Genomic DNA, 14,445 nt, shown 5'->3' with positions numbered 1-14,445 from the left:
GCCTCCTCTTGGGATGGTTTCCTGCTGGCTCCGCTGTGAACGGGTCTCTCGCTGCTGTGTTGGATCCGCTTTGGACTGGACTCTCGCGACTGTGTTGGATCCATTATGGATTGATCTTTCACAGTATCATGTTCTCATAGTCATCATTGTCACCGACGTCCCACTGGGTCATTATTGTCACCGATGTCCCACTGGGTGTGCGTTTTCCTTGCCCTTATGTGGGCCTACCGAGGATGTCGTAGTGGTTTGTGCAGCCCTTTGAGACACTAGTGATTTAGGGCTATATAAGTAAACATTGATTGATTGATTGATGCATGGAGCACTTATACACCCCCACACTATCACAGATGCTGGCTTTGTTTCCGAAGACACGGCGTCCACAGTTTCCAAAAACAATTTGAAATGTGGACTCGTCAGACCACAGGACACTTTTCCACTTTGCATAAGTCCATTTTAGATGAGTTCGGGCCCAACGAAGCGGGCTGCGTTTCTGGGTATTGTTGATAAATGGCTTTTGCTTTGCACAGTAGCGTTTTAACTTGCACTTACAGATGTAGCAACGAACTGTAGTTACTGACAATTGGTTTTCTGAAGTGTTCCTTAACCGATGTGGTGATTTCCTTTACACACTGATGTTGGTTTTTGGTGCAGTACCGCTTGAGGGATCCAAGGTCATTGGCATTCAATGTTGGTTTTCAGTCTTGCTGCTTACTTGCAGTAATTTCTCCAGATTCTCGGAACGTTTTGATGATATTACAGACCATATTTTGTGAAATCCCTAAATTCCTTGAAACAGCTGGTTGCAAAGACTTGTTCTTAAACTATTTGCTCACACATTTGTTTCTAAAGTGGTGACCCTCGCCCCATTGTTGTGTGTGAATGACTGAGCATTTCATGGAAGGTGCTTTTATACCCAATCATGGCACCCACCTGTTCCCAATTAGACTGTTCACCTTTGGGATGTTCCAAATAAGTGTTTGATGAGCATTCCTCAACTTTCTCAGTCTTTTTTGCCACATGTGCCAGCTTTTTTAAAACATATTAAAGGCATCAAATTTGAAATGAGCTAATATTTGCAAAAAAAAATTGTTTTCCAGTTCTAACCTTCATTATCTTGTCTTTGCAGTCTATTCAATTGAATATAGGCTGAAAAGGAATAGCAAATCATTGTATTCTGTTTTTATTGACGATTTACACAACGTGCCAACTTCACTGGTTTTGGGGTTTGTATGTTATTATTCATGACCCGCTCTGTCATACACCCTTCTTCTGATGCTTTTCATCTTTTTTCGAACTCCCTTAGTTAATTATTTATCTGTTTGTCCACCAAGATATTTCAGTCCAGCAATGAAAACCACACTTGCTGAGAACAACCACAACCGCAAACCCCAACCCCGAGCTCCGCTCTTCAAATAAACTCTGAATGACATTTTCATTTCAATCGGATGCACTTTCAGAGAAAAAGATGTGTGAACCTCATCAAAATGGAAGTCATTTGACATTTAGCATGTCATGGTTTAATACAGTACACAATTTGAATGGAATCCAGTCTCCATTCCGGTGCTTGCATGGGTTTTAGTCCCTGATAGAGTAGTGCAGTGGTACTCAATACATACATTTGGGCCGCCACAAATAGATTTGGCGCCTATCGGTTAGGTGGTGGTATAATTCCCACAGTGACAGTACACATTAAAAGTGAAGACAGGAAGTGTTTCCTGCATGCAGGGCACCTCCACAAGCCCAGTGTGCATGACCACCGTTGTGGACATGCATACAACATCCCCACAAGTGTGCAGCCCAGCCGTTGACTTGTGGGTATTACAAACCCCGTTTCCATATGAGTTGGGAAATTGTGTTAGATGTAAATTGTCAACCTTGGGCTGGGATTAAGGTTGTTTCTTCGACGCAGAGGGAATTTGGCACGGGCAAGACGTGAGTGTGAGTACATCTTTTTATTTAATACTATCACTAACAAAAGATAAACAAAAAGCGCTCACAGTGGAGGTACAAAACTCTTGGCTACAAAATACAAATATGAAACAAAGACACTTGCTCGATGGCATGAAATAATGGACATAAACAAAAGGACTTAGCACAAAAGCAATTGACTATGAACTATAAACAAAAACTTACGTGGACAAAATGAACAGCATAGCAAGGCATGAAGCAGATAATCGAGGGCGTGAAGGAGGTGCAACATGGGAAGGTGTGTGAAGATGCCAGAAGGAAGACAGAAAAAGAATGACTTAAATAGTAGCTGTGATGATGAGTGAAAATAGGTGTGAGGCTGAGGACAGGGACGTGACATGACAGGTGAAAACTAATGAGTTGGCATGCAGACGAAAAGAAACTAAATGTCCAAAAAACTAAACATAACAAGACCAAACATGGCAAAAAACAAAACATAATCATACAGGCGTGACGTAAATATAAACGGAATACAATGATTTGCGAATCATTTTCAACCCATATTCAGTTGAATATGCTACAAAGACAACATATTTGATGTTCAAACTGATAAACATTTTTTTTTTTTAAATAATCATTAACTTTTGAATTCGAGGCCGGCAACACGTGACAAAGAAGTTAGGAAAGGTGGCAATGAATACTGATAAAGTTGAGGAATGCTCATCGAACACTTATTTGGAACATCCCACAGGTGTGCAGGCTAATTGGGAACAGTTGGGTGCCATGATTGGGTATAAAAGCAGCTTCCATGAAATGCTAAGTCATTCACAAACAAGGATGGGGCGATGGTCACCACTTTGAAAAGCAAGTTGTCGAACAGTTTTAGAACAACATTTCTCAACGAGCTATTGCAAGGAATTTAGGGATTTTACTATCTACGGTCCGTAAAATCATCAAAAGGTTCAGAGAATCTGGAGAAATCATTGCACTTAAGCGATGATATTACGGACCTTTGACCCCTCAGGTGGTACTGCATTAAAAACCGACATCAGTTTGTAAAGGATATCACCACATCGGCTCAGGAACACTTCATAAAACCACTGTCAGTAACTACAGTTGGTCGCTACATCTGTAAGTGCAAGTTAAAACTCTGCTATGTAAAGCAAAACCCATTTATCAACAACATCAAGGAACGCCGCTGGCTTGGCTGGGCCCGAGCTCATCTAAAATGGACTGATGCAAAGTGGAAAGGTGTTCTGTGCTCTGACGAGTTCACATTTCAAATTGTATTTTGAAACTGTGGATGTGGTGTCCTCCGGAACAAAGAGAAAAATAACCATCCGGATTGTTATATTCGCATAGTTCAAAAGCCAGCATCTGTGATGGTATGGGGGTGTATTAGTTCCCAAGGCATGGGTAACTTACACATCTGTGAAGGCACCATTAATGCTGAATGGTCCATACAGGTTTTGGAGCAACATATGTTGTCATCCAAGCAATGTTATCATGGACGCCCCTGCTTATTTCAGCAAAACAATGCCAAGCCATGTGTTACAACAAGTTGATTTCGTAGTAAAAGAGTGCGGGTACTTTCCTGGCCCGCCTGCAGTCTAGACCTGTCTCTCATCGAAAATGTGTGGCGCATTATGAAGCGTAAAATACGACAGCGGAGACCCTGGACTGTTGAACAACTAAAGCTGTACATAAAACAAAAATGAGAAAGAATTCCACTTTTAAAGCTTCAACAATTAGTTTCCTCAGTTCCCAAACGTTTATTGAGTGTTGTAGAAAAAAAGGTGATGTAACACATTGGGGAACATGCCCTTTCCCAACTACTTTGGCACATGTTGCAGCCATGAAATTCTAAATTAATTATTATGTGCAAATAAATAAGTAGATAAGGGATTTACCAGAATTATCCTAGTAGATGTGTCTAATAACATCTGAAACACTCCCACTGCCCTCGTCTTTTTGTTTTCTTTTTTCTTCTAGTCCTTCACTCTCACTATCCTCATCCACAAATCTTTCATCCTCGCTCAAATTAATGGGGAAACCGTCGCTTTCTCGATCCGAATCGCTCTAGCTACTGGTGGCCATGATTGTAAACAATGTGAGGATGTGAGGAGCTCTACAACCAGTGACGTCACGCGCACATCGTCTGCTACTTCCGGTACAGGCAAAGCTTTTTTTATTAGCGACCAAAAGTTGCGAACTTTATCGTCGATGTTCTCTACTAAATCTTTTCAGCGAAAATATGGCAATATCGCGAAATAATCAAGTATGACACATAGAATGGACCTGCTATTCCCGTTTAAATAAGAAAATCTAATTTCAGTAGGCCTTTAAGTTGTATGTTTGATAACCTTTGAGACACTTGTGATTTAGGGCTGTATAAATAAACATTGATTGATTGATTGATAACCACATTTGGAGGTGTTGAAATTGCCATGGAAAATCACTAATGCTAACCAATATCATATGAATAGAGAATTCATTGTCAATAGGCATTGGTTTTAATGCATTTATTTGTGGTGGGAATGTCAAAGAGACATTATTTTGTATGTCATTTAAGTTATATGGACATGCTTTATTTATATGTGCTCATTTTACAAAGACGTAAAGGCTCTAAAATGGAGAGAATCTGCTTTCTGTCTGCTAAGCCAGCAAGAAGAGACATTGGTGGGAGAAGCGATTGCTTGTATCCGAGTTGTTATATTGCACGTTTTAAATGCTGGCTGATATAATTCAAGGTTGTTTTTTTTCTGACATTGGATCAATATCAATATAGGATAGGGACATTCCTAGTTGTAACAAGGTTTCTATAGGTGAACCAGCGGAAGAATCATTACAATTGTTAGAGGTGAGACTTCCTGGCCGAGCGACCCCATCGATAACTAGTTGGTGCGAGTCGAATCCCCCGAATCGAATAGTCGACGATTCTAAAACACTCGTAGTGTTAATTAGTTTTTAGCATTTTGCTCTTCTCACACAGCCAAATAATCTGACCAAAATACAGTAGAACCTCTAAAATGAAAGACTTCAAAAGTGATTTCATTTGCAGTAAATCCACATTAGTTTTATTAAAGACTACATGTCAAGGGCAGTCATCAGTGGAATGGATACCTTTCATATTTGAACCGATATGGTACCAAATTCCGGTACCTAGGGATGATTACCAGTACTCAACTTTTGTGCGTGTTCATATGGTCTTATTTGTTTTATTATAAAATCTAATTTTTTAATTTATCATTTAAAAGTGCTGACCAGTTGTTGTTTTCCTACACTTCAGAGTCTCATTTGCAAGTATTATATAGTAGACTTTGCATGCAGTTGCAATTACTAAATGCCAGTAGTGTATAGGCTACTATGTGTTGCCTCATTAGGAATTAATCCATACTTGCCAACCCTCCCGGATTTTCCGGGAGACTCCCGAAATTCAGCACCTCTCCCGAAAACCTCCCGGGACAAATTTTCTCCTGAAAATCTCTTGAAATTCAGGCCGAGCTGGAGGCCACGCCCCCTCCAGCTCCATGCAGACCTGAGTGAGGACAGCCTGTTTTCACGTCCGCTTTCCCACAATATAAACAGCGTGTCTGCCCAATGACGTTATAACTGTAAAATGATCGAGGGCGAGTTCTTGGTTTCTTATGTGGGTTTATTGTTAGGCAGTTTCATAAATGTCCTCCCAGCGCGGTAACAACACACAGCAACAGCAGTCACGTTTTCGTCTACCGTAAAGCAGTTTGTCTGCTGTAAACAGCAATGTTGTGACACTCTTAAACAGGACAATACTGCCATCTACTGTACATGCATATAGTTAGAAAAATAGTTACAGAGAATAGAACAAGGATGGACAATTCAACCCTTTACTCAACAAGGAGTAGATGAGTGTTGTGTGTGTATATGTATAAATAAATGAACACTGAAATTCAAGAATTTATTGTATATGTATATATATATATATATATATATATATATATATATTGTATAATCAAATAAATAAATGTATATATATATATAGCTAGAATTCACTGAAAGTCAAGTATTTCTTATATATATATATATATATATATATGAAATACTTGACTTGGTGAATTGTAGCTGTAAATATACTCCTCCCCTCTTAACCACGCCCCCACCATGCCCCGGCCCCAAACACGCCCCCCACCTCCCGAAATTGGAGGTCTCAAGGTTGGCAAGTATCTATTAATCGTAGTTATGGTTTGAGTTTATTTCCAACATGTATACAGATACAATATGATACATTATGTAATCCACACATTCTCATTTCTCTTTTCAATATGCTCCAAAATAATTAGGAAGAAGCAAATATTATTTAATCCCACCTTTTTTCCATATCTTTGCAATTACTGACAGATTTCTTCACTTCCTGTTGTTGTTTTGTAACGCAATTTATATCAATGAGTTCTAAATACAATAGTTCTGTCAATACTTAAAACAGTTTTGATTCACATAATGAGATGAATATCTCATTTACAACAAAGTTAAAAATGTTTATCAAAATTATTCTTGTAGTTCGGACAACCTTTTAAACTGGATCATACTAGTACATTGTTTGACTTATTTGCTGAATCCCTTCCATAATTTAATTACACATGCTGATATGCTAATGGTTTTCAGTGCTGTGCGTGCATACAAATGTTTTAAATGAGATTTTCCTCTCAGGTAAATTATTCCTCTTTTCTTTGAGAAAAAATGTTGTATATTCTTGGGCAGTACTTTTTAATTTGCTTTGTGCATAATTTTAGCTGTTAGCAAATACCCCAAATCATTGAAATTCAGTATGTTTGATTCGATAAGTAAGGGTTCTTCATGCTCTCTTTCCAACATTATCCATCATATTTGCTATGAAGCTGAAAGTGTAGTATTATGTTGCATCCTGTAATGTGTTTGTACTATAAGTATTGGACTTATTTGACAGCAGCTGTTTGTTTGTAACGTGCATCTTAGTTGTAGTTTTCATGACCAAATTTGCAGGTGTTGACATCGCCATGTATAATTGCCAATGCTAATCAGTAGCATGTATGTGCCACAGCCAATGTAAATTAGCATTGAGCTAGCACATTTTATAAAGTGGAGCTGCACTGTATGTTTGGGCATGCTTGCGTTGTTGGTATTGAAAATTGCAACATCATCTAGAGGTCTGAATGTGTCCACTTTGAGTGCTGTTTGAGTGCTTCTTTCCCTACCAAGTGTTTGGCATGCTTGCGTTGTTGGTAATAAAAATTGCAACATCATCTAGAGGTCTGAATGAGTCCACTTTGAGTGCTGTTTGAGTGCTTCTTTCCCTACCAAGTGTTTGAAATAGGGCACTGTTTGATTTAACGTGAATGGATATTGTTGCGTTTGGACCAGTTCTTCCTCCCAGGGAATTTAAGCCACTGGTCACTCCCAAGTTCTTTCGATGACACATAAACTGGTTTTAAATGAATCCCAGACAGAGTAGCTTATTTTGATATTTTTAATCCAAAGCTTTGGGAGACCATCTGTGCACAATACATTCGAATCGCATCGCCCTAGTTGATCTGAAAACATTAGGGAAGCGCTGTCTTTTTCAGTACTCCACTCGCCCTCCCCTCTCCCCTACAGAGCGAATACCCTTATCTATTGTCTTGCTTAGCTGGACCCATCCTGCACTCCGATCACAAGGTCGTCTACAGTGTACCAGCGGTCAGGAGAAAGGGAAAATCTAAACAGGGTACTAGATAGAACACTAGCTATTTCAAATATCACTCCGGAACAAAATAAATAACTTTAAAATATGGATTTATGTAGATATCTATCTCCGTCAATATAGCTATATATTTCGGTAGCCATCCCGAGTCACAGAATGTTACAACAATGTCCTGTGAGTAATTATTGTGACCCCCTTTTTTGCCTTTTCCCCAGATGTTCATCCAGACCACCACCTTGACAGTGTCCATGAGTCTAAGCGCAACTGTGTCCCTGGGCATGCTCTACATCCCCAAAGTCTACGTCATCGTCTTCCACCCGGAGCAGAACGTGCAGAAGCGAAAGCGTAGCTTCAAAGCCGTGGTGCAGGCAGCCACCGTGTCCACGCACCTCTCCCAGAAATCTAACGACAAACAGAACGGCGAGTCCAAGATAGAACCGGACAGATCGCAGTGAAGGAGGTCTGTATCTATTTTTCATCGATCATCACATGGGCCCTTATAGACATGAAAAAAAAAAGCATTTATCTTGAGCGATTTTTCCCCCCTTCCCACTTTTTTGAATATGACACTTGCGAAGATGTTCCTGGAATTTTTTCTTTTTCACCACTATTTAACTTTTGAACAATACACAAAAAGGAACCTTGAAGGTGAACAACTTTTTAGTACAATCCCAGAAGGACTGATGATGGCTGAGTGAACCTAAAATAACACTGCAAACATTGTTTTTTTTTTTATATCATGCCAATCTTATACGCACTCCGACTTGTCAAGGACAGGTTAGTTGTTATTTTCCCTGGGGAAAAATAAGCGCTGTGGTGACCTGTGACCCATGGTGCAATGTAGGGTTGATGAGACTTATTTACTCTCAAAACACTGCATGGATTTCGTGTTGTGATTATTATGATATATTAGATATGGAAGGAGTTGGGTTCAGAACTTTTGCTTGCGCTGGATGTCGTTTTTAAAAAGTACTACACTCTTTACTAAAGATTTAAAAGGAGCTTTCACGATTTCATGTAAAAAAAATTTTATTGTCTAAGTGCAATGTTTACTATCGCCACAATGTAAAACAATGGCAGCTTCAGTCTATCATCCACACTTTGTCCAGTGATGTGCGGTGAGGTTCATGGTTGGACTCCTTTCAATATTATTGTGCTCTAATCAGTACACGTTGCTCATTTTGAGAAAAATACGAAAAAAAGACAATCATTATGTGAGGTAAAAATGCTCTTCTTAATCCTATTTTTAAAAAATGGTATTGATAAAACTAAACCAGAGGTGGGTAGATTAGCCATAAATTGCATTTAAGTAAGACTAGTTCAGAGCAGTGTTTCTTATCCAGAGGGATTGATTGACACTTTTATGAGTAGATTGCACAGTACAGTACATATTCCATACAATTGACCACTAAATTGTAACACCCGAATAGGTTTTTCAACTTGTTTTAGTCGGGGTCCACGTTAATCAATTCATGGTAAAGGGGCCCATTGTCAAGCCGCCACTGCCCCTCGAGAGGGCCGCCAAAAATATAGTTTTCTCAACTGTCGTCCTTATGGGTCGCAGTGGTACTCAATTGTAATAAACTTTTCCACAACTGGTGGCAGTAATGACAATATTAAACAAACAGAAAAAGTCTTGAGCTAACCTTTCTTAAGTGCAAAAATTATGACTAAAGTGGGGAAGCTGTCCATCCATTATTTCGATTTGCACTTAAGTATGTTTAACAAACATATCATATAATTAATTATCATTTTGGATAAATATATTTATTTTAGTAAAACACATTTTATTGTCATCAGTTTTTATGTGTCCCATATTGCAGTCTTTTTGTTTAGTATTTATTTTTGTAATCAGTCTGACCTAAGCCTTGATAACTATCTTTGTGATAAACACATACTGGGCTTTACGGTGGCAGAGGGGTTAGTGCATCTGCCTCACAATACGAAGGTCCTGAGCTCGAGATCTTTCTGTGTGGAGTTTGCATGTCCTCCCCGTGAATACTCCGGCTTCCTCCCACTTCCAAAGACATGCACCTGGGGATAGGTTGATTGGCAACACTAAATTGGCCCTAGTGTGTGAGTGTGAATGTTGTCTGTCTATCTGTGTTGGCCCTGCGATGAGGTGTCGACTTGTCCAGGGTGTACAGCGCCTTCCGCCCGATTGTAGCTGAGATAGGCACCAGCGCCCACCGCGACCCCAAAGGGAATAAGCGGTAGGAAATGGATGGATGGATTAATAAACAAATACTCTCGTATCATTTGAAAAGGGTAATCCGGTAAACTATAAGTAGGTTAGATATCCTTTTTGAATATGATTAAAATTAAGAATAGGAATACTACCGGTTATTCCGTGTTATTATTTGAGAGGGCCCGGTCCCCTCTGTAGTGAAAAAGTTGAGCCCCAAGGTCAAAATAGTTAAGAAATCCTGCTTTGGACTCTAGAGCAGGGTTTCTTAACTTGTTTTACCATTTTGCTTTTACTTTACTCATATCACACGATATCCATCCATCCATCGATTTTCTACCGCTTATTCCCTTTGGGTTGACGGGGGGCGCTGGTGCCTATCTCAGCTACAATCGGGCGGAAGGCGGGGTACACCCTGGATAAGTCGCCACCTCATCGCAGGGCCAACACAGATAGACAGACAACATTCACACTCACATTCACACACTAGGGACCATTTAGTGTTGCCAATCAACCTATCCCCAGGTGCATGTCTTTGGAAGTGGGAGGAAGCCGGAGTACCCGGAGGGAACCCACGCAGTCACGGGGAGGACATGCAAACTCCACAGAAAGATCCCAAGCCCGGGATTGAGCCCTGACTACTCAGGACCTTCGTACTGTGATGCAAACACACTAACCCCTCTTCACCGTAAAGATATGAGTTAAATAAAAGCAAAATGTACAGTAAATAATTACATTAGTAAATATTCAGTGACAGTCGGTGAAAGCCACAACTGCAACATGTACTATTAAAGATGCACATTTTACAGTCACTTTTGACACAATAACAGGGCTAATGTTAGCATGCATGCAGCTAAAACATAAAAAAAAAAAACATCTACAACTTACTGGAACATGTTTACTTTTGGTTGGAAGTGGAATTCTTGTGGTTTGGAACGTGAACATTTCAACTGACACAGATGACAGCACATGATAGTATGTTATTTTTCACAGTAACGTACACTTTGAAGAGTTGTGCTGCCTCGTCTGATGTCATGTCACTTTTCACAGTACGTAGTTTGAGTGGGGTCATGTGACGGCCAGGCTCTGTTAAATTGGGGTAATGGAGTCAAACGTCACTCGTGCTTATGTTGGATTGGTGAAACAGTCATGTGACCGTGACCGCTGGAAGAAGTCATTCTAGCGAGCCAAATGTTTGTCTTTGCAAGGCGTAATCAATTAATTAAGAATGACTACAATCCGTGTAATATGAGTGGAAGGATAGGTGGAATTCTTGAAATGGAATGTGGATGTTGTAACTGTTCGAATCGTATGAGAAATGTGGGTAACGAAGAGGTTTGTGTGTTGCCCATTCATTTTCAATGCGAGAAAATTCCTGGTAATTCCCAGTAATCTGGGAATTTACAGAACTGCAAAACATGCTGGCTTGAAAGTCCAGATTGAGTGAAGCGTGTTTGGTTGTGGAACAGTTCAAATCGGACAATATATGTGGAATATAAAGAAGATGGTATACTGCCCATTCATTTCCAATGGGGAGAAATTCCTGATAATTCCTGGAAAAATAGTAATTTTGGGAAAAGGGAAACAGGTGGCTTGAATATCCAGAATGAGAAGAGGATGTGGATGGTGGGATGGTTTGAATCGTGTAAGAAATGGCGGAGGAAAATGTCCTGGAAAACCTGGTATTCCTGGTAATCAGAGATATTTGAAAATATTGATTCCATCTTCCCGGCCGAATGTTTTCATACTTCAACAGTTCCAATTTGATGGAAACTGAAGGAGAAGAAGTCAAAAGAAAAAAGGGAAAAACTCTGGTGTTTAAAAGCCATACTTCCTGGTAATCAAGATACTTTTGGAACACAAAAACATTTATGCTTTAATGTCCAGAGTGAGTGGAGTGTGTTGGTGGTTTGGAACAGTTTGAAATGGATGAGAAATGTTGGATAGGAAGAGGTTTGTATATTGACCAATTTGCATTGAGGATAATTCCTGGTAATCTTGGAATTTTTGGAACTGTGGAACACGTGAGCTTGAATGTCCATGATTGTTGGAGTGTGTGAATGGTAGAACGGTTCGAATCTGGTGAGAATTGTGTGTGAGTGGTAGAACTTTGAAGTCACCATTCTTTGAAATTTTCTGGAAATTAGTAAAAGTCGGGAAAAGCGGGAATTTAGTGGAATATGGGACATGGCTCAATTGGCCTGAGTGAACCGAGTGGGTTGGCGTTGGGATTTTGTGAAATGGTTGGTAGTAACAATTCTTATTAGAGATAAGCTGTTACGGTAAGTGGGAAATAATAGGAAAACATTTTTGACTCCGAAATATAAATAGCTTGAATGTCCTGACTAAGAGAAACACTCCGATGGTGGAATGGTTGAATTCAGATGAAAAATGTGGAAGAAGTAGTCAAAAAAAAAAAAGGACAAAAAAATGTTTAAAATTCCTGGTAATCAGGGAAATGTTTGAACCGGGAAACATGTTGGCTTGAATGTCCAAGGTGAGTGGAGTGAGACATGTGGGAATTGTGCAAGTTTGAATTTCGGCCCATCCATTTTCAATGGAAAACATGTCTTGAAATTCCTGGTAATCTGGGAGTTTTGGTTAGAAAAAATGGTTGGTATGAGCTGAACGTTTTGACACTCGCATGGTTCCAATCGGATGAAAACTGGGAGAGAAGGAGGCTGTCAAAAAAGGAAACATTTCCTGGAAAACCTGAAATTCCTGGTAATCAGGGACATTTGGGAAGACAAAAATGTGACAAACACATGCACATTTTTGTGCGTCTCAGCACAGCCAAACTTTTTGATACAATTTGTTCCTATCGGATAAAAACCGTAGGGGAAGGAGGCAGAAGAATATAACTACAATAAATAGATCCATTTTTGGTGTCGGACAACATATATGTAAATTCCCTGTGGGATTCACACAAATATAATATAAATAATGTAGCAATGGGAAAGAAACATAATGCAACAAAGTAAAAGTATGTTGACTTTACACTAATCTGACAAGTACAATTTACACAAAAAATGGAACGCACTTATACCCACCTCTGCCGAAAACCATTTTTTATCATTATACAGTCATAACCTTCCTTTGGAATTTCTATAAATCTGTCGCAAAAGTTAAGTTTGCTATTTTATTTTAAAAACCTATCAATGGCTTTTCTTCTGTAGAGAGAAAAAAAAACCTTTTCATCGAAGACATCTCACAGGCTGTAGAAATTAATGGCTTATATTAAATGTTTGTGCAATCATTCCATTGGCAACATTTTGACAAACAGAAACATCCATGCATACTCAACAAAAACATGAACGCAACAATTTTGATTTTGTTCCCGTTTTTCCCGAGTTGAACTCAAAGATCTAAAAATGATACTATACTCACGAAAGGCCTATTTTTGTCAAATATTTTAAAAAAATCTGTGTTAGTGAGCATTTCTTCTTTGCCTATCCATCTCACTTTACAGGTGTGGCATATGAAGATGCTGAGTGAACAGCATGTGCCTGAGCCTGCCCACAATAAAAGGCCACGCTGAAATGTGCAGTTTTGCTTTATTGAGGTCTGGGGGGGGGGGGTCAGAAAAGCATTCAGGATTTGGTGTGACCACCATTTACCTCATGCAGTGCAACACATCTCCTTTGCATAGAGTTGATCAGGTTGTTGATTGTGATCTGTGGAATGTTGGTCCACTCCCCTTCAATGGCTGTGTATAGTTGCTGGAAATTGGCAGGAACTGGAACATGCTGTCATATACGCCGATCCATGGCATCCCAAACAAGCTGAATGGGTGACATGTCCGGTGAGTATGCTGGCCATGCAAGAACTCGGATGTTTTCAGTCTCCAGGAATTGTGTACAGATCCTTGTAACATGGGGCCGTGAATTGTCATGCTGCAACATGAGGTGATGGTCTCGGGTGAATGGCACAACAATGGGTCTCAGGATTTAATCACGTTCTTTCTCTGCATTCAAAATACCTTCAATGAAACGCATTTGCGTTTGTTGTCCATAACATACGCCTGCCCATACTATAACCCCACACCCACCATGGGCCACTCCATTCACAAGGTTGACATTAGGAAACGCCTCTGCCACATGACGCCATACACGCCATTTGCCCTGAAAAGGGAAAACCGTATTTCATCCGTGAAGAGAACACCTCTACACGTGGCAGACGCCATCAAATGTGAGCATTTGACGACGACAAACTGCAGTCAGGTCTAGACCCAGATGTGGACGACAAGCATGCAGATGAGCTTCCTTAAGACAATTTGTGCAGAATTTATTTGGTAATGCAAACCGATTGTTGCAACACCTGTCCAGTTGGCTGGTCTCAGACAATCATGAAGGTGCACCTGCTGAATGTGAGTCATGGGCTGGTGTGTAGTGCATGTTCTCGGTGGTGAGGCCGGTTGTATGTACTGCCAAATTCTCTGAAACGCCTTTGAAGATTATTTATGGTAGAGAAATGAACATTCAGCTCATGGGCAACAGTTCTGCAGTCAGTATGCCAACTGCACGCGTCCCCTCAAAACTTGCAACATCTGTGGCAATGGGCTCTGTGATAAAACTGCACATTTATTTTGGCAAAGAAAAATGCTCACTAACAGATCAAGACAGATTTGTGAACAATATTTGAGAGGAATAGGTATTTT

The 14,445-nt window shown here is 39.9% G+C and overlaps 1 protein-coding gene across 3 annotated transcripts in view; it reads left to right on the top strand.

Moving 5' to 3' along the window:
* grm6b (glutamate receptor, metabotropic 6b) overlaps positions 1-8,614 on the top strand; it is an 87,517-nt gene extending 78,903 nt beyond the window's left edge. For all 3 annotated transcript variants that reach the window (XM_061874811.1, XM_061874814.1, XM_061874813.1), the window contains one exon: positions 7,819-8,614. In XM_061874811.1, coding sequence (XP_061730795.1) covers positions 7,819-8,058 — 240 coding nt within the window. In that variant the 3' untranslated portion in view covers positions 8,059-8,614. The remainder of the gene's footprint in view (positions 1-7,818) is intronic.
* Positions 8,615-14,445: the final 5,831 nt, after the last annotated feature.

The sequence above is a fragment of the Nerophis ophidion genome, linkage group LG16 (genome assembly GCF_033978795.1).
Source record: "Nerophis ophidion isolate RoL-2023_Sa linkage group LG16, RoL_Noph_v1.0, whole genome shotgun sequence".
In the NCBI taxonomy this organism is placed as follows: Eukaryota; Metazoa; Chordata; class Actinopteri; order Syngnathiformes; family Syngnathidae; genus Nerophis; species Nerophis ophidion.
Note: the sequence above shows the minus strand (reverse complement) of the source record. Positions and strands in the feature narration are given on the sequence as shown.